Here is a 21,951-nt window from a genome sequence, read left to right on the forward strand (position 1 = left end):
TATTTAATTCATTCTTTATTCTAAGAATTAACACAAAGTTCAAGAACACCTGAATCATATTCTAAGGTAAAAGATGATGCAAATTTATTTCCATTGGTTCTAAATTTTTAATTCCATTTTACAAAGTAAATTTTTTATAGCTTTTCTCTTCACATAAATACAGGCTGTGGTCTGTTCCTCATAACCAATTATGATAAAGTAGGAAGAATCTTCAGCACCTGCTAGTAGGCATTGTGAGGAGTCTGATGATGTGTAAAACATTTTTTCAACAAATAAGAATCTTAAGAGCTGGCAGAGTGTGCAAAAAATAATTTCAACAAAGAAAGGTAGAAAGGCAAGTTTTGGTGTGTACAGAATCCCTTGGAGAACTTGAAGAACGTGAGTTTAAGGATTCCATTTCTGGAGATTTTGATAGGAAGGGAGTGGAGGGAAGGGAAAGAACTTGCTCTGATGCAGAGACCTTGCCAACTGTGGAGCTGGCTGCATATAAAGAGTCATCTTTGGTAGTGGGTTCAAGGGATAGATGTAGGTAAAGCCTTTATAGTAGTATTAAACACTCAAGTCTCATGGAAGTTAGATATACTCTAAGAGGCACTCCCTAGTGAAAACAAGGACGTTTAGGAGAGATTAATGTTACTGAAAACTCAGTCCTTGTCTCCAATGCCAATACAATAACAAGGACAAGGTTTTGAGAAAAAGGAAGATGTTTTATTGCTTTACTACAAAGGAGAAGCACAGGGGACTCTTGTCCTAAGAGGCTGTTCTTCTGCCCATCCCAGGCATCAGGGTTTGTTTTTGTTTTAAAAGAGGTGATTCAAAGGCTATATTCCAAGTTGTAATTCACTTGTTTACTTGGGAGATAGTTATTTCTGAGATCTTCAGTGCCATCACCAAAGTCTGAATTACTTCATTCCTGTAGGTGTGTGCTCCACAACATAAAACTCTGCCTAGGATGGGGAAGAAAGGTAATCCCCTAAGATTAGGGAGGAAGAGAGATTAGGGAGGAGCAGGGAGAGAAGAGAAACGTGTCCTTTAAAAAAATAAGTTGCAGTGGCAGAGCATCAAGGACTGTATTCAAAGCATAAAGCGGACCATGGTTACATTCAGAGAAATGGACGGACTGGGGTTGTGGCTCAGTGGTAGAGTGCTCATCTAGCATGTGTGAAGCACTGGATTTGATTCTCAACACCAAATAAAAATAAATAAAATACAGGTTCATCGAATACATACATATACATATATACATATATATATATAATTTTTTAAAGAGAAAGCGAGAGTGGGAATTAGTTGAGATGGTTTTGAGAATTAACATAAGGCCCTTGAGTTTGAACACCAGCCCTTGGACAATGTCTAGAGATCTCTTCACACACACACACACACAGGAAGATTCAGATGACCTTCTGAAAGGTATGCTTGTACAGTCCACTCAAAAGCGAGCCAAACTGGGGCAGCAGTTTTGTTTTGCTTCAAGTACTTTACTGCTGATATATTCCCCCAGCTCTAACAGTTTTGCTTAAAAGTCTTTCAAGGTTGGTTTATATATAACATGGTTAGCAGAGACTTTGTTTTCTAAACTTTTAAGCCTTCCTTTTTCTATTACAGTTGGCAATGTAGTCTTTTAGTAATGTCCACATTCCAAATATTATATTGTAAAACAGTTGTATCATTGGAGCACTGAATGATCATAATGAACACTATGTCTTACTGTTTTCTTTCTGCTTTCAGTACATGGGATAATTTATTCACTTCTTAGGAAAATTTAAGCCTTGTTAAGACAAGGTATGATCCAAATAAATTTTTGTTAATTAATCATTATATATTCTGGAATATACAATAACTTTTAAACTATGTTTCTCTTGATAAAAATAGCGAAGGGGCTGGGGAGATAGCTCAGTCAGTAAAGTGTTTGCCTTGCAAGCACAAGGCCATGGGTTCGATTCTCAGCACTACAAAAACAAAACAAACAAAAAAATAACTTATAGGGCTGGGGAGATAGCTCAGTCGTGCTTGCCTTGTAAGCACGAGACCCTGGGTTCGATCCCCAGCACCGCAAAAAAAAAAAAGGCGAGAAAACATTAGAGAAGTTTCCCCCAATACCAGCATAACCGTGGCTATCATTTTGTAAGTATTCTTCCAGGACTTAGTTACTGTGTATTGGCATACAGCACATTTTAATTTACAATACACAGTACACATTCTGCCAAGTGCTGCACACAAACGCCCAATCCGCAGTAGAAACGGTCTGACAACCTTGCAGTTTTTCTTTTGCGAAGTGTCGTAAAGTTCCGTCCACTTCAGAGTATTTTCGACAGCGGCGGCGTGGAAAGCCACGTAGGTTCTACTGACTAGAGGCGGAGGGACGGGGAACTGAGGACCTGGAGCCCTCGCGGAGGGCGAAGGTGGTGACGGCGCACCATGATGACGCACAACGGCGTGCGCGATGACGGCATTGGTCGCGGCAAGGGGGCGAGGCGGAGGCTGCGGCGGCGTCGGGCGCGTGCACACGTTGCATCCTCCGGTTTTCAGCCGGTCGTGGATCTTCGGGGCGCCAGACAGGCAGGCAGACTGACAGGTATACTAAGCGACCCGCGGAGATGGCGACGCTCTGTCTCACCGTGAATTCAGGAGATCCCCCCCTGGGTAAGAGACTGAGTCTGCCGACCGTGTGGGTTGCATCAGCCGGGGAGGGTGCGGGGCAAGGAACATCGCTGCGCCCCGGCTTGGCGCAGTGGCGGTCACGGCCTGGGAGGATGGGCCTGCCCTTTTCCCCGATCTACAGGGGAGTAGGCCCCGCGCCTTTCGCCTTCTGCACCTTGGCGGGGGCATCTGCTGCGGAAGACAACAGTTTCCAGGGCGTGGAGGGAAGCGCGGTGTGAGCCTGGGACGGGCAACCCTGACTTTCGGACCACCTTTCCTCAGAGAGATGACTTTAAGCCAGTTTTCTTCTCCCTTTTTGAAATGCTTTCCTCTACGGACCAAAAACTGATCGTGGAAATAACACCTTAGAACTTATCCTCACTTCCCTTGTAGCATTTTCTCTCTCTACTCTGGTCATCTTAAAAGATCTTGAATTCAGTTTACATTTTACGTTTGTCAGGTTCAAAATGAAAAAAGTAGACCGCCCTATTAGCATATAGGGTTTTAATTGAAGTTGCGTTTATTTTTATTTAAAAGTGGTAAAGAGATAATTGCTAAAAACAGATTCGCTGCGTATTGATGGGGTTGCTGCACACCCTGTGGATGTAGTAAATGTCAGAGTAAACGTCAGACCTGTCACCTTGATACATCTTAAGTTGAAATTGAAATTGCTTTTTCAACGTGGCCAAGGTTACTGTGGGTAAATAGCTTACTGTGGGTAAATAGCTTACTGTTTACTACCTGGTAAGCTTACTATTTCATTACTTTGAGAAATTACACAAAAGAATTTTAAGTACTTTATTGATGTTATTTTTTAATGTGCATGTATAATATACATCCACTAGTACTTTTTTTTGTGGTTCTGGTGTTTGAACCCAGGATTTTGCACATGCGAGGCAAATGATCTACCAATGAGCTCTGTCCCCTCCTCCACACAAGTACTTTCTAATGTTCAAAGAAGCCACATGGGGCTCATGAAATTATTCATTATTTTCTCAACTTTGGTGGTGTTCTAAGTTTATTTGAACGCTGTTTTGTTTTTGTGGTGCTAAAGATTGGACACAGGGCCTCCTGCATGCTAGGCAGTGGCCTACACCTCTAGCCCTAAAAAACATAACCATTTTAAATATTAAAAATGATAACATTTTAGTATATTGGTTTCAGTAATTGTGGGCCAACCTCACAACAAATGAATGAGCTCTAAAAGAAATAGATATGAGTCTTGAGCTGAATTGGTATTAGACAATGTGACCTCATGGTTGAGAGCAAAGACATTTGGTTCTTGGAAGCCTGAGTTCAGTACTGGCTGCTAATTATTAGTTGTGGAACCTTGATATTCCTTGTTTAGTGTCTCCCACAGTTTCCTTATTTAAGGAAGTGGGGGTAGGGACTGGGGATGTGGCCCAGCAGTACAGTGCTTGCCTAGTATGCTCAAGGCCCTGGGTTCAATCCCCATCTCCACAAAAAAGCAAGGGGGTAATGTTTTCTATATAGTGTTGGTTGCCAGAATCAAATAAGACTGTAGGTAACATTCTAGACAATTTAGATATTGATAAGTAGGTATAGTTTTCTTTTTAAATATTTTGTTTTAGTTGTAGGTGGACACAATATCTTCATTTTATTGTTATGTGGTGCTGAGGATCGAACCTAGGGTCTCACACATGCTAGGCGAGCACTCTACCACTGAGCCACAACCCCAGCCCAGTAGGTACAGTTTTTACCAATGTTACTTAGGATGTATACCCTAAAGGTATTCAATCTATTTCTTTAGTGAATTATGGGATTCAGAACCACATTGCTGTCAATATTCTGAAAGAGAACTTTAAAGAAATGTGTTATTATTTTGGACTATAGACCACTTATACAATATATGTTATTTTTCTTTTTGTTCCTCCCCTATTTTTTGTTTTTTATTTAATTCTTTTCAGTGGCTCAAGTCAGATACATTTTATCTTTAAATAATAAAATTAGATGAAAAGTTTAAAAGATGGGTTGAATGGCTAGAATTTCCCTGTTTTAGTATGTCTAACATGTTATTTTTTAGTGTTAAAATAATCTGAAACTTTAAAGAAGATGCAGAACAAAGAACTTTTCTTCCTGTACTATCTGAGAGCATACTGCAGATATGATGCATCAGCACCCCAGAATATTCCAGTGTGCATTGCCCAAAAGGAAGGAATCTCTCCATTTGACCTATAACCATCTAAATCCAGAAATACATCTTGATAGAATTCTTAACATCTAATATATGTTCTTGTTCTAACACTGATTGTTTTAGTAGGATCTTCCATAGCACAAGGACCAAAATCCAGGACCAGGTTTTGTTTGTACTTGGTTGTCATGCCTCCTTAATTTCTTTCAGTCTCGAATAGTTTGTTAGGTTTTTTCCATTGGTTTTCAAAGGTTTGACCCCTTTAAAGATTGTAAGCCTCTTTGAGAATAACTCCAAATCAGATTGTCTGATGTTTCCTTGTGGCTGGATTTCACACTGTGCATCCTTGGCAGGACTGATTCCTTTTTCTTTATTACAGAAGTGATTCCTCATTCTTCATTGCAGCCCATCATTTGGTGCATGAATTTGATTTTTCCCATTACTAATCATTCTAACCGTGATTACTTAAGACGGCATCTGCCAGCTTTCCCCATTGCAATTTTCCCCTTTTAATTAACAGGTACTTTGATTGGAGAACGATGGGACCATGCAAGCATTCTTCTTTTCATTCAGTCTTACATGCTGGTTTCAGCAGTCATTAATGTTTCCTGCCTAACTTGATTATTATGATGGTTGACAAATGTTGACCTTTTGATTCTACAATTCCTTTAACAGGACTGAGGGTGTAACTCTGGTACAACATTTGCCTAGCATGTGGGAGACCTTGGGTTCTATCCCCTTTACTACCAAGAAAGAAAAAGGGTATAATTTCATTTACATGTTGGTATTTCTTATATGTTAGTTGATATTTTTCTGTGAGAAGAGCATTCTCATTTTAAAAATCATAGCAAAATAAATTCAATGTATTATATTATTTTCATTTTCAATTTAAAAATTTTTATATTTTAAAATTGGTTTTGTTGAGTTATAATTTGCATACAGTTAAAAACACCAGTTTTAAGAGTACAAATTGTCATGTAATATGCAGTGATATATGTAGTGTATAAACCACCACAACAGTAATATAGAATATTTCTATCACTTCCAGAAAATTCCCTCTTCCCCTTTTTGGTCATCTCTGAATAATTCCTTTTGTCTTAATCTGTTTTGTGCTTATATAGCAGAATACCACAGACTATGTAATTTATCACTTTATTATTACAAGTAGTAGTAGTAGTAGTAGTGCTAGTAGTATTTTGCAGTGCTGGTACCCAGGTCTTGCCAACTCTACAAAAGTGTTATCCCACTGAGCTACGCCTCAGACTGGATTATTTATAATGAACAGAAGTTTATTGTCTCATAGTTCTGGAGCCTGGGAAATCCATGGTCAAGGGGATACATTTGGCAAGGGCCTTCTTGCTGTGTCATAACACAGCAGAAGAGCTGAGAAAGAGAGCCTGGAAGAGAACAAACCCATTCCCACATTGCCTCTTGACCTAAATACCTCTTATAGGTCCTACTTCTAGATATTGTTATAGTGGCTACTAAATTTCAGCATAAGTTTCAGAGGGGGCAGACAGTCAAACAATAGCACTTGATTTCTAGCACAACAAAATTTTCTAGGTTAATTTTGTATTTTTCCAGACCTGGTGCTATTTCCAAGGGAGGATGGTATTTGGAAATGATTTTTGAATGCTAGTTGTTCATCTTAACAAATTAAAGAACAAAGGATTAGTGATTCAATTTAGTGAAATGTGTTGAGAGGTCGTAGAACTCTGTTGTAGAATATGAGGTCTGGACTGAGGTCTGCATTAAACTCTTGACTGCCCTGTATTTAGCCAAGGACATTAGACCGACTCTTTAACCTCCCAGAGCTTCAAATTCCTCTTCTGTTCTATAAATAATGGTATCAACTTCTTAAGGTTATGACAAAGATTAAAAATTGTAATGATTCTAAAGCACTTAGTATAGTACCTACCACATAGTAATCAGTCAAATACTATTGACTTTTATACTAGGCACAATTCTAATATCATCTGAGAAAGGAAAAAATTAATTTCATTGTTACTAATCAAAACCCGAGCACATCCAGAAGCAAATGGACTGCATTAATGATAGATTCTAATTTGTTCTTTCTCTAAGACGAAAGACTAGATTTGCTCTCTATAGCCTACTGGGAAAAAAAGGTTACTCCTTGCAGGACTTAAAATTAGTTTGTTGACTCATCCCTATTGCTTTATGATTCAAAGTATAAATACTGCATTGTTTTTAAAGAGAAATAAATCTTTTCATCCTATCATTTTTAGAAGCTTTGCTGGCGGTAGAACATGTGAAAGGTGATGTCAGCATTTCTGTTGAAGAAGGGAAAGAAAATATTCTTCGTGTTTCTGAGTAAGTGCTTTCTTCTATTTTTAGTACTGAACAGCATTTTAAAAATATTCAGCATTAAATGTTGTCTGCTTGTTTTACTTGCTAATTAGGTAGGTTAGGTTTTGTTCCTAGAGAGAAGTATGCTTTGTCATTCTCAGGGAACAGTAGCCAGAGAATTATGCTTGTCAGCTAGCTGATTACACTTATATCTGTTTAAAAGAAATTTTATAAAAATGGAAATGTTCAGAAAGATTTATATTTAAGGCTTTAAAATTCTTATAATTATTCTGATGGAAAATTAGAAATATTGAAAATCAATAATAATGAGAAAAAAAGTTGATTGATAAGTCCACAGTGTAAAATGTTGGCATCTCTGGGAAAGGGAAAAAAAAAAAAAAAGACTTATGAAGAATTTCTTTTTCTTTTTCTGTGATGTGGGGAATTCAGTCCAGGACCTCAAGCATGCTAGAAAAGTGAACTTTTACTAAGCTATATGTTCAGTTTGGGACTTTCAGCTAAGCCTTATTAGCCCCAGTTCATTCTCACATCCAAGGATACCTGTTTTTCTTGATTCTCAAGTTTTTTGTGGACTTTAAATTTTAGTTTTCAACTTTGTCCACTTAAGATTTAATTTTTTCAGGTCTACTAAATCCATCTGCTTTCCAGCTTCTAATTTTTTTCCTTGCAGTGCTGGGGATCAACCTAGGGCCTTGGGCATGTTAGATGAGCACTGTACCACTCAGCTACACCCTCAGCCCCTAGCTTCTAAAATTTCAGGTCCATCGACAACTAGAAAAAAAAGTAATTTTTGCCAGGCATTGTGATCCACACTTGCAATTCCAGGGTCTTGGGGCAGGATGATCCACGTTTTGAGACCAGACTCAGCAACTTATGGAGACCTTGTCTCAAAGTAAAAATAAGGCTAGAAATGTAGCTCAATGGTAAAGTGCCCTGGTTTCAGTCCTTAGTGTGTGTCTCTCTCTCTCTCTCTCTCTCTCTCTCTCTCTCTCTCTCTCTCTCACACACACACACACACACACACACACACACACACACACACTTTCTCAAAAAGGGCTGGGGCTGTAACTCACTGTGGGAGGTTATGGATTTAGTCCCCAATACTGCAAAAATAAATTAAAAAGTAGAATTTTACCTTGTAGTAGGTTTTGCTTTTTTAAGATGGAATCTGTCTATGTTGCTCAGGCTGCCCTCAAAATTGTGGACTCAAGTAATCCTCCTGTCTTAGCCTCCTGAGTAGCTGAAACTATAGGTGCACACTTCTGTGCCTGGTTGCAATGGGGTTTGATTTGCCTTCTTTACCATAAAATTGACAATAGCCTATTTATGGCAGTGTATTCTTGGCTTCTTTGCCTTGATTTATCTTATCTTCTTCATGGTAGTGGTGGGGAACCCAGATCCTCATGCATAAGAGACAGGTACTCTACCACTGAGTCACATCCCCATCCTGCCTTGATTTATTTTAAATCATTTTTTCCCTCCATATCCCAATTATTTTCATATTTCACCACAAAACAATTTGTTGAATGTAGAAACTAAAAATGAGAAAGATGATGCATCATATAGAGCCTTTTCTAAAGTGAATTTATAGATTTAGCTGGGTATTTCAGAACTTGATAGAAACAGTGTAAAAAAACAAATGAACAGATTTTTTTGTTTTGCTGTAGTAGAAAACAACATGTAAATATTTAAGGTTTCTATTTTTATGTTTCATTAAGTCTTATGACTTACTGATTTGTGAGAGCAACCATAGTATTTTATCGTATTCTTTTTTTTGTAGAAATGTGGTATTCACAGACATAAACTCCATACTTCGCTACTTGGCTAGAGTTGCAACTACATCTGGGCTCTATGGCACTAATCTGATGGAGCATACTGAGGTAAACAGTGAACATTTCTTTGTGTTTTTTCATTTATGCTTCTGATTTTTGGGGAGCCTTATCATCTTCTAATACATTGTTATGTACTATTATTTTTATTACTTATTTAATTATTTTTGTCATGAGGTCTTGCTGTGTTGCCCACACTGGCTTCACAGTCCTGTGCTCAAGTAGTCCTCCCCCCTCAACCTTCCCAAGTAGCTGGGACTACAGGCTCATGCCACCCCACCTGCATTATGCACTATTATTCTACAGTGTTCATTATGGATCAGCTTAAAGAATACTTATTGTATTTTTATTTTCAGAAAAAAAAATCCTTTTTATAGCTTTTAAGTTTGAATGTTTAATTCCATACCAGATGTTCTATTGGCATTTAGAACATCAAATCTTCCTAAATTCCTAGATCATCTTTCTTACTTTGATAAACTTTTTTACTCCACAAGTTAGGCAACAAGCCTAGAAAAATTAAGAGATTTGCCAAAAGTAACATACAAATTTGGATCCCATTTTCTTTTCTGAGTATGTTCTTTAATTGTAGCCATAAGTGATTAATTTGGAGTTCCATTATGAAGGTGCATTTTCCCTCCACCTTATTTGTATACTACTCTAATTCTTCTTAATGTCATAAAGTTTAAAATACAAGGAATGTTTTTTAACTATTTACTTTTAAATTCTACAGACTAAGTACTGCTTTTTTTGTTGTTTCAAGTTGGTTACTCTTTCCTATTACCAGTTTTCAGGTCTTTTTTAAGTTTTTATTAATAACTTCATTTTTTATTTTTATTTTTGGGGGACAAGATAGATTCTTTTTGTTTTGTTTTGTTTTTGTACCAGGGATTGAACCACTGAATCACATCCCCAGCCCATTTTTGTTTTAAAGACAGGGTCTTGTTAAGTGCCATTTAGATCCCAGGCATCCAGAATTGAATCCATATAATGGATTCTATAATTTGAGATAAATATGATTCAAACTAAGGAATCCAAGTGTACTGTTGCTCAAGTTAACTAGCATTTTTTCTAAGTTTGGGGTATATTTCTTTTCTGTCTCTATGTTTACAGGTTGATCACTGGTTGGAATTTAGTGCTACAAAATTGTGTTCATGCAGTTTGTTCACTTCTGCAATAAATGAGCTCAATCATTGCCTGTCTCTGAGAACATACTTAGTTGGAAATTCCATGACCTTAGCAGATTTATGTGTTTGGGCTTCTCTAAAAGGTATCAGTAATTTCTCTCAAAAAATTCTGTTTTAATCATTAAACTTTTTTTTTTTTTTTTTTTTTTTTTTAGAAAAGTACATGTATTTTTGTGTTTCTTTATATGTGTACATATATGTTTAGGAAGTACTTTTAAGATTTGAGTGCTCCATCTTATTTCTGTCCAATTATAGGAATCTCCTGTACTTGGTCCTTGGGGGTCGTCTTCTGTCTCACTAACCCCTCTTGCCTTTGAAGTTGCCTTTGTTCCTGTTAAAGAAACCCTCATCCCGTTTCTATCAGCACTTGTCCTACCTCAGCCATTACTTTACTCTGGACACTTGTCTCTCATTTGAAAAAGGTGTTTACTGCTTAGTAGGACTGTAAATAATGAATGAAGTTAGATTGGCTATCATGACATGAGATCACATCAGGAACAAGGCCAGAAGGTGGTCAGAACCTTTAAAACATAAAATTTTGATTATGTAGTTATAAGTGACAACAGAAAAGCCAAGATGATTACATAGGGACATGTGAGCATGATTTGCAAAAGTATACTGTGTATGGGAGAAAACATGGATTATTGAGGATGACATAGGGTGATGTAATTATGATTTGTGAGAGTCTTCAATTTATTAAAGCTTAAGGTGTGTTAATTTACTTAGAAGACTATTATCAATCTGTACAACCATGAACAAAATCATCAGTATAATTAATTGAAATGGGATTAAATAGTAGTACTAGAAATTGAACCCAGGGACACTGAGCTACATTCCCAGTTCTTTATTTCTTTATTTATTTTTGCTGTGCTGGGGATTTGAACCCAGGGCCTTGATGCTTGCGAGGCAAGCACTCTACCAACTGAGCTATATCCCCAGCCCTATTTTTATTTTTAGATAGGATCTTTTTAGGTTGCTGAGGGTCTCTTTAAATTGCTGAGGCTAACCTCAAACTTGTGATTCTCCTGCCTCAGGCTTTCAGTTTGCTGGGATTACAAATGTCTAGCTATGTGTCTTTAATAGAAATTCACAAAGTAGGGAGGAAGGAGAATGGGATTGATGAGATACAAAGGGGAATGAATTTTGTTTTTTTTTTAAAAACACCTGAATAAAATAGGTCAAAATGTTTGGGTTATGATATATGCATAGTTGTTATTTATGTTTTCTATTCTTTTGTACTTTAAACTTTCTCAAAATTAAATTATTACAACAATAACCAACATAAAATGAAGGTCTTTTCTAATTTGACTGAACTTTTCATGTATAGGTTTATGACGTTTAACTAATTTAAATTTTGACCTAATGTTCGTGAAGGAGATGTAGCATTCTCCTGTAATTCTGTTATGATTGTAGCTTTTTAATGCTAATGAGCTAAGTAAATTTTCCATCACTGTCTTTTTTTGATGTTATAACTGAGGAAACAAACTATTTCTTGATCATCTTAATTTTTATTGTTTTCTTCAGTTGATATACTTAAAAATTTTAAATGTGAAACGAAGTGTTCATTTTAACAATGAATATGTAGAGGGAATAAGGGAAAGATCTAATATTAGATAACTTCAGTGAATCTAACTGAAAAAATATTCATCATAATTCTGTGAATTCTGTAATATATATTAAAGTATGAGGAACCATTTCTGTGTATACCCATATTTTAAAAGCTACATTATAGAAGCACAACTTTAAGTTGCATTTATTTAAATTAACCATGATTGGAATTTTGGATTGAATCCACAGATTTATTAAATTATGTTTGCTATTAGGAAATGCTGCATGGCAGGAACAATTGAAACAGAATAAAACTCCAGTTCATGTAAAACGCTGGTTTGGCTTTCTTGAAGCCCAGCAGGCCTTCCAGTCAGTAGGTACCAAGTGGGATGTTTCTCCAAACAAAACTAGAGTGGTAAGCTTATTTTAAATGCTAATATTTCAGTCTATCTGAGACCCTAGGTTTGAAAATATAGTTTTTCCTGCTCATAAAGCTTCTAAGTAGAAGCTAACATTGTTGTCTTGGTTTGACTTCATTTATTCGACTATGTAAAGCCCTACTCTTCATATGTCTGAAAAATTGTGATGATACAATGTATGTTCCTTAGGCAATCCAAACTCCATATAACTAACATCTCTTATTTATTTATTTATTTACTTATTTATTTATTTATTTATTTATTTTTGTGCTTGTGCTTGAACCCAGGGCCTTGTTCATGCTTCTACCAATAAGCTATATCCCAGCTCCCATTCCCAGTACTTTACAACTGTGCCATCTTTTTTTCTCCTGCGAATTCTGTTCTCAGGTTCTTAAACTATTGCCCATTGAGTCCTGGGATTCTTCAGAGCCTTTTTGTTGATTCTGTAAGGCGATGTGGCACAGAATATGTAGGAAAAAATCCTCCAGAGTCTGCTTATTTTTTTACTTTTTAAGGTCTAGCTTGGTTTTTCCTTCCTTTAAAACTTTGTGATGATCCTAGATACTGTTAGTTAATTTCAGCTGAGTGTTCCAGTGGCACCCTGTACATGTTGATATTGCTTGTTTGGTTTTATTTATTTCCTTCATCAGATTTTGAGTCCTCAAGCGCAAGGATAGTGTGTGTATTAGTTATCGTTTTGCTCATAACCAGTGTCATGTCTGATACATAATAGTTCATGAGTATTTGAATGGATGTATTCTTAAACATTTAAGCATACAACTTTTTGTTGTTGTGAATGTTCTATTTTTTAGGCACCTGAGAAAAAACAAGATGTTGGGAAATTTATTGAGCTTCCTGGTGCGGAGATGGGAAAGGTTACTGTCAGGTTTCCTCCAGAGGCTAGTGGGTAAGAAAATACAACTCATATTTATCCTTGAATATGTTTAGTGAAATAGCTTTAAAGCAGTTATTAAATGGTTTTATTGATAGGTTGATAGGTTGATATAGAAGGACATAAGTAGTATTTTAATTGTGGGACTTAACATTTCTTAACATTTTTATGGCTTCTTAATTATTAACACCTAGTATTTATTTAATTCATAGTCATTTTGTAGTTTTTATTGCAGTAATAGATGACATTTTAATTTTATCCCAGAATTTATTTATTTTTTTTTAATTTATTTTCAGTGCTGGGAATTAAACCCAGGCCCTTGTGTATGCTATATGAGTGCTCCACCACTGAGATATATCCATTGCCCACCTTGTTTTTGTTTTTGTTCTGAGACAGGATGTCACCAAGTGCCCAAGCTGGTTTGGAATTTATGATTCTGCTGTGTCAGCCTTCTGAGTAGCTGGGATTATAGGCATATGCCACCACACTCAGCTGTCTTCCAGATTTTTAAATATAAATCAAGAAAATACCCACAAAAGAAGATTTAAATTTTTTTTTTTTTTTTTGTATTTTGAGATTGGGGGCAGTTATTAAATAAGGATTTATATTTATATCCTGAGCATTTGAGCAATGCTTTTAGTTTAGCAGAAGTTGTGGCAGCTTTCCCCTCCACCCCAATAAATGAAGAATAGTCCTGAACTCTTCATTTCTACCCATTTTTTTCTGTTATTAGCAGATTTCTCAATCTCTTTAATTCTTGGCACACACAGAAAATAATGTTCGAATAGCTCATTTAGGGAGAAAAAACTGTTCTAGTTGCTGGCTTCTGCCTGGGACTGACTCAGGCCTAGCCTGGCATTCCCTAAGGCTGAGGAGAATTTCTGTCTGCATATCTGCATTCCAATTTTTTTTTTTTCTTTATTTGGTACCAGGGAGTGAATGAACCCAGGGATACTTAACCACTGAACCATGTCCCCAGCCCATTTTATATTTTATTTAGAGACAGGGTCTCGCTGAGTTTCTTAAGGCCTCACTAAGTCGCTGAGGCTGTCTTTGAATTCGTGATTCTCCTGCCTCATCCTCCTGAGCTGTTAGGATTACAGGCATGCACCACTGCACCTGACCTGTATTCCAATTTGAAGCATACTGGTTAAGCTTGGTAATAGAGTCCTTCCATTGGTATTTATATTATAAAATATGTCTTACTAAAGCTGTTAGCCTTACTTAGAAACTTAACCTTTTGGAAAGTATTATGTATTTTGTTAAGATGATTTTTTCCCCCAAATTTAGTTTAATTTCAGATTGTGTAGTCTGTAGCCAAAGTCTTACCCTCCTGTGGTAAATGGAACATGTAGGCAATAGAAACTGACAGGGAAAGAAATTTTCTATCATTGTTATTTCTTGGAATAGTGAGCTGTTTGTGTTTAACAATATAAAATATTCCTAATAGTTTATTTCATGAAGGGATGAATATGTTTATTTAAATTATGTCAATCTCAGAGACCATGCTCTAGGCCTAATGAAGTTTAGAGATTTGAAATATAAATCAAAATTCAGTTTTTCTTAATATTAATAATTTTGATCATATTCCCTTTTACTGCTAAAGAGTTGTGTCTTATTTGAAAGCCAGAAGGCTTGACTTTGCCTTTTAGTCTTACTCTTAGCTAACATGTATATAGCAGATAATACCAAATATTTTACATACATATTGTCTATATGTGCATATACTACCAAGTATTTCACATAAAATAACTCATTAATCCAACCAGCCCTGTGAGGAATGCACTGTTATAATCTGTTTTACAAATGGTTTCAAAAAGTGGTTCATACAGTGTTTTTAGTAACTTGTCAAACCTACACCGTCTGACTTCAGAGTCCATGCAACTAAAAATCATGTTGCTTGAGTCTGTTATGAGTGATAGAATCCTAATTCAGCATCACTACTAACTAATACATTTTCTGTAGCTATTCTGACACAGATTTTCTTTTGAGCTGATTATTTGAGTTTTTTGTGAATATTTTATAATCCTGTTAACTTTCTTGAGGTTTCAGAATTGTTAGAATGGCACACATTATTTCAGAGTCATGTAATGTTATTTAAGCCTAAGCTATGTTTTCATTTTGTTGCCCCCCCCCCCTTTTTTTTTGGTGGTCAGGATCTAACTCAGGGCCTCATGCATGCTGAGCTCGGAACTATTTCACCTCCAGCCTCTCATCCCCCTTTTTAATTTCCGTATGTAAAGCTAACACTTTTAACTGTCAAATAATAGTGGATAGGGATTGTTAGACTTCTTATTGAAGTGCAACACACCCAAAGAGAACTGCACATAGTATCTCTGTTTCTTTCTGGAAACTCATAGTCTTTTTTGGGGGTTTTCTTATTTATTTTTTAGTACTGGGGATTGAATGCAGGGGTTCACACAATAGTCCTTTAAGTAAAATTTTTATTTTAGGATAGTTTACATGAACAGAAAGTTGTAAAAATAGTATAGTAAGTTCTTCCTACATGTGTTATACCCAGTTTCCCCTAATGTTAACATTTTATGTTAGTATGATACATTTTTGTCTTAGCTAGTGAACCAATATTTATATATTGTTCTTAACTAGACTAGACTAGGATTTCATTGTTTTTTCCCTGATATCCTTTTTTTGTAGTTCTAAGGACTCATCTGGCCCACCACATAGAGTTCTTTGTTTTAATACGCAAAGGCTTGAATAACCCTAAATGCACTGCATTGTATTTGTCTGTATTAACTTCTGCATATAAACCCTTCCTGAAATTAAACCATTGATCTGGAATGTGGCATGAATTTTTTTAAAGATTGACTGATTTAAAGAATAATGCAGAGACACACAAGGGGTTGCATTTTTCCCTCCTGTATTGGATGTCAACTGAGATAAAAGCTACACTGTGTTATTAGTAACCGTCATAAAACAGTGTGACCGCTGCTAGCATTATCAGTTGACACTAATAAAAGTTGTTGAGAGCTAATTATTTAAACTACTTCATGCCTTGTTTTCTGCCCAGTTAAGTGTATTTTAACAAAAGTGGTATAGGATGTTGCTTTTTATCAATAACATTGATAGAGGAGGAGATTGATATGTAATATTATCAACAAGGCCTCTGATTCCTTATTGTCAGCCTTCTATAGGAACAGAATGGTATTTTCATAGATTTGGATTCATGGACTGTTGGTGCTAGGTTAGACTTTTCATATCACTTCAGTTAAAATCTTTTTACTGGTGTTTGAAAAAACTAAAGCCTAGAGAAGTAAAGTGACTTTTCTTTGGATTCCTAATTCTCATGCTTTCTGATTTAGTCATCATGACAGTGACAGTGTCAGAGGTGCTACTCTTTAGTGGGTATTAGGTGGGTATCCAGTTCCCTATAGCAACTGTCTTATTAAAGATACACTACCAGGAAGTATTGGCAACAGTTTTGGAAGCAGTTTTCTTCTAACTGAATGACCATTCCTCTTGAAAAACAGAAAAAGATTTTCCTATGGTTGTAATGTTTGTAAATATCTTTCCCTTTGTGAGCTTTTATATGTGAAGTTTCTTATGATTATAAATGTTGCAGTCTTTTGTCTCTGTTAGGGTCAGATTTTCTATCATAGTACTTCTTATAAAATGACTGAAGTACCAATTAGAAAGATTTTTGTTTAGTTCTCCTCAAAAAGGTTAAGTTTAAGTATTTAGTTAAAACTTGTTAATGAGTTTCTTTGTGAAATGTTTTTGTTTTAGTTACTTACACATTGGGCATGCAAAAGCTGCTCTTCTGAACCAGCACTACCAGGTTAACTTTAAAGGGAAACTGATCATGAGATTTGATGACACAAATCCTGAAAAAGAAAAGGAAGATTTTGAGAAGGTAATTAAAAGTGTAGATGACCTGTTTTTCAGATAAGTTAATTAAAAGTAGAGGGTGACCTGATACCTTTATGGTATGAACATAAATTTTGTTTCACAGCTCCTTTTTACCTCTCATCTGTATAGTCCTTATCTAAGACCTAAGCCAGAAATATTGAGCTCCCATACCAAAAAACTTAATTTATTTTTCTCTTCTCCAATTATTGTAGAATTTATCTATGTGCTATATTTTCCTGTGAGTACCAGTTTCATTGGAGGCAGGTTTCCTTTTTGTCATATAATCTTTTTTTTCTTTTTTTGGTCATATAATCTTAAGTTTATGAGTTAAAGAAACACTAAATAGGTATTGGAAAAGGTGTTTTCTAGCCTCTTATATCATCTTCATTCAGAAGAACTACAGAGGGGGCAAATGACTGTCAGTATAACCAATAACAACCAGCTTTTCCAGAGTAAATGGAAAGCTCCATCATGAGATCAGCTTTCCCAACTGGAAATTTGGAAGATCATATAATGAATATCTATCTCTCTTTTTTTTCTTTTCTGACCTGTTATCATACAATTTCCACAACCATTCCAGGCTGTTAAAGACTGATGGTGTTTTTTGACATGTGCTCAGAATGCAGTATCAAGGATTGAAAATACACAAGAAAGTGCAAGATGTACTAATGGTTATTTTGGTTTCTTATTGCAGGTTATCTTGGAAGATGTTGCATTGTTACATATCAAACCAGATCAATTTACTTATACCTCAGATCATTTTGAAACTATAATGAAATATGCAGAGAAGCTAATTCAAGAAGGGAAGGCTTATGTGGATGATACTCCTGCTGAGCAGATGAAAGCAGAACGTGAACAGAGGATAGAGTCCAAACATAGAAAAAACTGTAAGGCACATTTAGTGTCTTATATTTTAATTGATATTCCTTTATTATGCTTCTTTAGTAGTACACAATTTTTTGTGTGTGAACCATACTAGTTTAAAATCCTTTTGAGATTATGATTTATAATTGATTAATCTCTTAGAAATCTTTTTTCTTCATCATCTTTATAGTCTTACATCTTTATAGTCTTACTCTTTTATTAGCATCGCAGTTGCATATGAAGTATCCATGTCCTTAATATCTTTCTTACTGTATTCAGTCATTTGCATTGCATTTATTTTATTTGAAGGATTCCTTCTGCAATATTCTATAGTTCTTTTAATTTAAATAATTAACATTTGTAGATACTTTTTTTTTTTTTGATGGTGCTGACTCTGACCCTGATTGAACTCAGGGACAAAACTGTTACCATTTCTAAAATGTTTGATGGTAATGCTTTTAGCACCCAGGTCTTCCTCTCAGCATGTGGATACATGTGAGTATAAAATATAAGCTTAGTGTTACCCTGTATCTCTGAAATATCACATGACTAATGAGCATACCTTTCTTATTCAAAACTTGTGTCCTGAGCTTCTAAATTGGGCTGTTTTCATTATGTAATTATGTTGCCAGAACTTCTACAGTATGTTTAAATCTTGAGTGTCACATTTGGAAAGTATAGTAAATTCAAATATTATAGTAAGCCTCGTTTATTTTCATTTTCAAAGAATGTTAACTGGACTTTTGAATCTATTTTGATTCTTGAGTGCAGGTAAAATTGTCTGTCTTCAGAAGCTTCCAGCAAGAAGGGTTATTTAAGAAGGGTTATTTCTTTCTTATAGTTACAGGGGGCAGGTTTCAATATCCTGATATAGGTAGTACTATAGTCACTCGAGATATAGAGTCCTTTTTTGTGGAATTAAAATTTCTTCTTTCTTGTATCATTTTTTTCTGTCATCTCTTGTTTTCTCGGATCCAAGAGTTTCCTGCTTCTCATTGGGATGACTGAAGGGACTTACAGGGAGCCCACGGGCTCAGGCTCTCAGCCCGAGCCGTGTTCTTCAGACGGGCACGGGCTGCAGCGCCAACGCCTGTGGGCCCCAAGGGCCAGGCCAAACTGCTCTGTCCCCTGGGCATGAGGCGGCAAAGGAAGAGAATGCTTCTACTTTAAAGGCACAGTGTTAAGTTTGGGCGGGGGAGAAGAGAAAGGCTTGATCAGTTGTGCCATAATGGGAAAATGGGAAATATCAAATGAAAGAAACTTTTAGAAAATCCTCTCCTCTTACCCTTTATTTATTGCCACATCAGTGAAATGGGTTGACTTTATCCTTTCAACATATTTAGAGTGTATTTTCTGTTTTGTCAGATATGTTTCATAAGGAAATGTTCTTGGTGTCAGATATTTTAACTGTTAGAGTGTTTTAAACTAATGGAGCATGTTTACAATATAAAATGAAAATTTGCATTGATTGCAAAATAATTTCAACCAAGTTAATATTAATGTATTATATAAAATGTAATATAACTATCATTTTATAGCTGTTGAGAAGAATCTACAGATGTGGGAAGAAATGAAAAAAGGGAGCCAGTTTGGTCAGTCCTGTTGTTTACGAGCAAAAATTGACATGAGTAGTAACAATGGTTGCATGAGGGACCCAACTCTTTATCGCTGCAAAATTCAACCACATCCAAGAACTGGGAATAAATACAAGTAAGTCACAATCTCTTTCCAGATGCTAGATAGCCTTCTTGATTTTGCACTGATCCTCCCTAAACACATGGAGTAAATTCAGAATAGTTAGGAAATCAGGATATTTGCTCATCCACAGATTAATTGGCAAGCCATCTGTAAAGGCTCACTTGTCAGTTAAGGTTATATCATAGATCACTTTCATTTATAAAAGTTGTTGAGTCTGCCTAAATTTGCTTTTTATGTATCGATTAGGTAGGTGTACAGTGGTGTATGTCTTTAGATGAAGAACTTTTCTCTTTCTGTAATTCTGATTTTGCTGGGCATACGTTGACTCAGAAAAGTGATGGTATAAAAATATATAGAGGGTTTGGGGCTGTAACTCAGTAGCAGTGTGCTTACGAGGCACGTGTGAGGCACTGAATTTGATTCTTAGCATCACATTAAAAATAAACACATAGAATAAAGGTATTCTGTCCATCTACAACTACAAAAAATTTTTTTCAAATATATACAGAAATATGAACAATGCAAGAAAATAATTTTTTTCAAGCTTTTATTATTTTTACTGTGTAGGTTTAAAGGCAATAGGTTTTTTTTATGTGTGTGTGTGTGGGGAGGGGGGTATGTCCATCCCATCCTGTGCCCCACCTCCCGCACCCCCATGCTAGGGATGGAATCCAGGGCTTTGTACATTTTTGTACATATTAGGTCAGTGCTCTTCCACTGAGATTTAAATGGACTACCCTCCCCCTCAAAAAACTTATTTACAAAGTAAACCATAGAATGTGTTTTCTTAAACTTTAAGAAGACCTACTATGTATAGATGCTGAATTTTACTTTCCTTTTTTTTTTTTTAAAAAAATTTTTTTAGTTTTAGGTGAACACAGTAAACTTCATTTTATTTATTTTTTTATATGGTGCTGAGTATCAAACCCAGTGCCTCACGTGTGCTAGGCAAAGCACTCCACCACTGAGCCACAACTCCAACCCAAATTATGATTTCGTAGTGGATGTGAATGATTTATCTGATTAGTTAATGTGACTTTATTTAATAAACTTGTGGATGCAGGTATGTCTCCATATATAGACAAACACTTAGGTGTGTTGTTATGTACATTTGTTCTTTTTATTAGGGTGATTGCTCCTAAGTTTTAGTAAGTAAACACTTGGGAAAGTGGATCTAGATATACATTTTCAGTGTCAAATAATTGCAAAGTAAAATGTAGTAGTTTCTTAAGTTGTCTTAAAATTAGAAGACAGTAATGTATCTTTAAAAGTTGAGTTTTATTCTGTCACATACATTATTTTAAGCAGAGATTGTTTTTAAGGCTATTCCATTTTAAACAGAATGGTAATTAACCTAATTTTCTTTCTTTTCTCTCTTTTTTTTTTTTTTAACTTGTAAAACACTGTTCTACTCCTTTTTTGTTGTTGTGAGTTTTGTTCTTGTTGGAGTGGGTGTGTATGTGGTGGTGGGGATTGAACCCAGGGCTCTGTGGGGTACAACCCTAGCCCTAAAATACTATTCTTGAATACACTTAACCATATCACTGTTAAGACCTTTACAGGGATTATTAAAAAATATTCGAAAACTAAATTTCTTCAAAACTATTATAGTATTGCATATTGATTTCCACCATTTTTATGTTGGCCATTACAGAAATATGATTATAGAATTTGCCAAGCCAATACCCAAATGTGTATTAAATAACAAATTTGCTTTTTATTTGAAAGTTGAATGGGTCACTGACTTATCTTCCATCTCCCCCAGTATTGGAGATTAAACCCAGGGCACTTTGACATTGAGCTACATTCCCCGGTCTTTTTATTTTGAAATAGGTACTCACTAAATTGCCAAGGCAGGCCTCAAACTTGTAATCCTCCTGCTTCAACCTGTGGAAGAAATTACAGGCCTGTACCACTGTACCCAACAGACCACGGTTTTCAAAAGCTGATAACGTTTTGATATACGTTGAGTTATGAGTCATAAATATGTTCACTTTTGAGTCATAAATGTTCGTTTTTAAGAAACTGCTATGTTTTAGATTAGTATTGCTGTTTATAAATTTTTTTTTGTGAGGATAAAATATTGCATGTTGATTTTCAATCTCTCTTTTTTTTCTAGTGTTTATCCTACATATGATTTTGCCTGCCCCATAGTTGACAGCATTGAAGGTGTTACACATGCCCTGAGAACAACAGAATATCATGACAGAGATGAGCAGTTTTATTGGATTATTGAAGCTTTAGGAATAAGAAAGCCATATATTTGGGAATATAGTAGACTAAATCTTAACAACACAGTGCTGTCTAAAAGAAAACTTACGTGGTTTGTCAACGAAGGACTGGTTGATGGATGGTATGTTTAATATTACAGAATTGACAAAAGAAGCAAAAGACCTATACCAGTGATTTTTTTTTTTTTTTTTTTTTTTTAAACTGCTTTAGACCTGGAAGGTGGTGTGATAGGCCTATAGGATTCCTGGTTCACACCTTCATTTCAACTAGTACATTAGGGTTCCCCCTCCTTGTTTTA

The 21,951-nt window shown here is 35.7% G+C and overlaps 1 protein-coding gene across 1 annotated transcript in view; it reads left to right on the forward strand.

Annotated features, from left to right (window-relative positions):
• The first annotated feature begins 2,449 nt into the window (after positions 1-2,449).
• EPRS1 (glutamyl-prolyl-tRNA synthetase 1) overlaps positions 2,450-21,951 on the forward strand; it is a 71,624-nt gene continuing 52,122 nt past the window's right edge. The window contains exons 1-10 of the mRNA XM_079108116.1: positions 2,450-2,643; positions 7,039-7,123; positions 8,901-9,000; positions 10,060-10,216; positions 11,957-12,096; positions 12,913-13,007; positions 16,737-16,863; positions 17,554-17,746; positions 19,262-19,433; positions 21,541-21,774. Of these exons, the coding sequence (XP_078964242.1) occupies positions 2,598-2,643; positions 7,039-7,123; positions 8,901-9,000; positions 10,060-10,216; positions 11,957-12,096; positions 12,913-13,007; positions 16,737-16,863; positions 17,554-17,746; positions 19,262-19,433; positions 21,541-21,774 (1,349 nt within the window). The 5' untranslated portion in view covers positions 2,450-2,597. The remainder of the gene's footprint in view (positions 2,644-7,038; positions 7,124-8,900; positions 9,001-10,059; positions 10,217-11,956; positions 12,097-12,912; positions 13,008-16,736; positions 16,864-17,553; positions 17,747-19,261; positions 19,434-21,540; positions 21,775-21,951) is intronic.

This window comes from Sciurus vulgaris (assembly GCF_902686455.1).
Source record: "Sciurus vulgaris genome assembly, chromosome: 12".
Lineage (NCBI taxonomy): Eukaryota > Metazoa > Chordata > Mammalia > Rodentia > Sciuridae > Sciurus > Sciurus vulgaris.